This window comes from Pseudovirgaria hyperparasitica (genome assembly GCF_010093815.1).
Source record: "Pseudovirgaria hyperparasitica strain CBS 121739 unplaced genomic scaffold EJ05scaffold_78, whole genome shotgun sequence".
NCBI classification, from domain to species: domain Eukaryota; kingdom Fungi; phylum Ascomycota; class Dothideomycetes; order Acrospermales; family Acrospermaceae; genus Pseudovirgaria; species Pseudovirgaria hyperparasitica.
The window spans coordinates 1-3,777 of record NW_022985626.1 but is presented as its reverse complement, the minus strand read 5'-3'; the positions used below and the strand labels follow the sequence as shown (position 1 = coordinate 3,777).

The 3,777-nt window shown below is 52.5% G+C and overlaps 1 protein-coding gene across 1 annotated transcript; it reads right to left on the bottom strand.

The window, feature by feature from the left end:
- Positions 1-246: 246 nt before the first annotated feature.
- On the bottom strand, positions 247-1,526 carry EJ05DRAFT_490915 (uncharacterized protein; the record flags this gene model as incomplete). Its single annotated transcript, XM_033745931.1, has 2 exons — positions 247-1,045; positions 1,084-1,526. The coding sequence occupies 2 exons, from the start codon at positions 1,524-1,526 to the stop codon at positions 247-249; spliced, it is 1,242 nt and encodes a 413-aa protein (XP_033594864.1).
- Between the last annotated feature and the right edge of the window lie 2,251 nt (positions 1,527-3,777).

Genomic DNA, 3,777 nt, shown 5'->3' with positions numbered 1-3,777 from the left:
CATTCTGATCACTCTCCAGGGGTCTTCAACCATACAGCATCTAAAATGGACCAGGTTGTGGTCCGATGCTAGGAAGAGCCCTCCACGAACTCATCCATGCCATTGCCCCCAGCCGGCGCTCATACATTGAGCTTCCTGTAACGAATTTGACATGCACTCAGTAAAAGTCGTCGGGAGAGGCTTAGAAAACGAACTTATAATCCAAATTACTGACACTGACAATGTAATACAACACTAACATCGAAATCATGAAACTGCCATAAACATGACCTGTGCAACTTCTTGCCAGGAAACCTTAAGCTTGCAAACATTCCGGGAGAGGCTCCAAGTATTCGAATCATCACAGTATACAAAGCTCACCAGCCCGCAATCCGTCTCCAGTACCAGCGTTTGTACAAAGGCATCCGTGTCCTCACAGCCAGGCTCAAAAAGGACCTTCACCTGCTCTTTAGCAAGTGCCGGATCGACACCATATTCGCGAAGGTCTTCTCCCGTGCCACCCCGCTCGTTATAAGCCTTGCTCTCGAGATACGGCCGGTTATCTGCCGCTTTTCCGGTCCATTGGTTGGTAGTCTGATCCCAGTCGACGGTCATGAATCCCAATATGTGTATGCGGCATTCATGAAGGCGCAAATCGCATCCAGGGCTCAAAATGTCGCTCAGATGCATAGACGGGCTTGCATATCGCACTTCCTCTTGAGAGTGCTCCGTGGTATTTGGAATCTGCTTCACCGATAAATGGCCATGGTCTTCGGTGGCTGCCAGACCAAGCTCGCTGATCCTTTCTGTGTGTTCCGCGCTGCGAAGGTGAATCTTGTAGATTGTACGTGTTGCAAAGAAGGAGGATCCACATAGCTTGCAGTAGAGTTCCTTGGATCGGCTGCTCCTCTTCGTTCTCTTGCGAGACGCCTTCGGGGCGGGACGCAATTGGCTGGTCGGACGCATAGGGGCTTTGATCATTAAACAGTTTACGTGGTCGCTCTGCCCAGTCATGGGGACATCGTTCGGTTCAGTTCGATTGTTGCAGAGTAGGCTCGATGTGGTACTAGCCCCGTGATCAGTCTGGACATGCTGTAGATCGACCTCTCCAGAGGTGGGACACATAAGATCGTTATGATACGAAGACACGTGCTCCTGCTTTGGCGGAGCCGCCGACCCTTGCCTAGTCCCTTTGCCAGCGGTGCTGAACTCAAGAACCGAAGGGAGTTCGTCAAGCCCTGCGTCGGAATCCCGGGGTCTGCCTCGAAGCTCGCTTGATCGCCGAAGACCAGATCGTTGAACTCCAGGAGGCTAGCTGGAATGTCGTCGGCCGTGACTTGGGAGGAACCAAGACCGGAGTGATTGTCAAAGAGACTTTTATTACAATCACCGAGGTCGTCCGACAAGGGGGGGGGGGGTTGGTTCGAGCTGGCTCTGGGATGGAAACTCGCAACTTTCAACAGCAACCAGATCGACGCACCCATCGGCAATGATCTTGATGCTGCAGTTTGGGGGGCGAGTGTGTCCTGGACGTACTGCATGTTCATTCTGTGAAGAGGGACACGTGATGACGAATCGATGAACTGTGTGAGAGGAAAGAAGAGGAAGGGAGAGACGACAGCAGGAGGGACTGGCTGCAGTTTATATACCTCAAGCGCTTTCCTTAGCACGTGTTGCAGCTAGGAAACTGTCGAATCATCTGGATCCCTCGTGACACAGATGGTATCCGATACGATATGACCAGCCCACTTGACATCGAGTGGAGGCTGTGATACGTGGAGAGGAGAGGAGTCCCGGCGTCTCAACGAATAGTGTCCTGTCGGCACGATGCGAGTGCATCTCCTCCTGTGAAGGGTATAGTTCTCCAGCGGTGACTTGCGTGGTGGCTGACGGGGGAGGCTCTGACTCGGGACCACACCTCGTTGGAAGTTTCTGCCATGTGGATGATGCAATCAGATTCGTGTTACATTCGTCAATCTAGTGATACTAAGTCATTCCGATGACCAAGACTGTCTTGACTGTTGTTACGGCGCGTCGGTAGATGCGGAAAAGATTGTGGCCGATAAGATTTTGTCGAACCTGAGCACTTTCATGGGATGGGATATAGATGATGGGGAACCTGGACTACCCTGAGTCCTCATCTAACTGGCCTTTTGATCCTCTCGAGATTGCTAGGACGGTAGCTAGCAATCTACCTCTGGCGAGAAGGCTTAGGCGGTTATAAGTCACTTTGTTAGCGCCCCGAAGAGCCCGTACGGCCATCGGTGGTATGCGGGCTGTAGATGTCCCGTAACCGTTGGCCGGTAGGCGTTCCTTGTGTAGTGGGGCGACGGCGGGTAGAAGTGGGCCTTTCCGGGAAGCGAGACCCAGACTTGGGAAAGCGATGGGTCGTAGGGCGCCGAGGATCAGCGAGCCCGCTCTCCCCAATCGCCCGCGCGGGCTCCATTATTGTCAAGGTTGATTATGTCATGGGTCTGTACGGGACTTTTGCGAGTGCGGGCGACAGGCCCGCAGGGTCAATTATTTCGTGCGGGTCCCATTGCCGTGCGGACAATTCGCCCCCACGGACTCCAGGATCAGTGCAGGATGGAGCGGACGGTAAGGGACGTAATGTTTGCCATACTTCTGAGCATTCGCAATACACAGGATCAAAAACTGCTCAGAGATCCCTCGAATGCCTTACTATCACCACATGTCCATACTGTCTGGGACAAATCGTTCGCTTTCACAACCTCTACTCCTCGGACGTCATACTCGGGTCAGGGCCCGTTAGGTCCAGACCAATGTATTACCACTCGTGCCGCATTACTGCAGATGCCAGGGTATCTAGATACGAGGCTATCTATCGGCCGGTTACTTGAGTCTTCTCCATCTCCTAGACTGCCTCTTGAACATGATTTGTCGAGTCTGGTATGAGTCAACCTTCTGTCCGGCACCCTGGGGATCCTGCAAGCCACATACGGGCAAATTGGGCATAGTTTTTAGCTTCAACGCAGTAGCCGAGCCTGTCATCTGCATACTTCCACGCTCGGGGCAAACCGACTGTAGATACATTTTCATCATTGGAATCATCATCAGGGATCAAGCAAAAACGCAGGTTTTAGTGCGTTCAGTAGCCGATTCCACTTCGAGAACTAGTGCGCGTGGGATCTGGCACTGGCTCGTTTGATCCTTGCCGCCGTTCAGCCCTAAAATCTGTAATTCTGCTTGATCCCTGTGGTCGCAAGCGCGTCGACCAGTAAAACTCACATCAGCCAGAAATACGGCTTGTCTAAGCTAATCTTAGGGTGTCAGCATTTTGCCAAGCATTTACGCACAACAGTCTACACAGTCGTAGAATTTCCAAGCCTCCCCGAGATAGGAGCAAAGTGGAAATTGTTCACATTCCATTCTCAGGCAGAAGTTGGCTTGGTACCCACATACAATCTCAGAGTGACCATGCATGGCTGATTCAGCCAGCTTAAAACCAAAAAGATAGCGTGAACGCAAGGCGGAGATTCGAAAAAACACGACAACAGCGAGAACCCAATTTTTTGGAATTCAGTCGCTCAAACGTACGCATATACCTTCTCATTAGCCTACTTGACTTGCTGTGAGCCAGGCGCATCGCCCAGTGCGTCCCGGACACCATGGCAGCCGCGTGGCCTCAAGAGATGGTGTGGCCCATCGCGCTCCGCGAGCACGCAACTCACTCCTCGCTCCCTGATGTTCCACCACTGACAATACGCGCTGCCAGCACTAACCTCCATCAGTATTGAGGCACTATGTACGACCAGTGGCTGGCCTGAAGCCTCCACT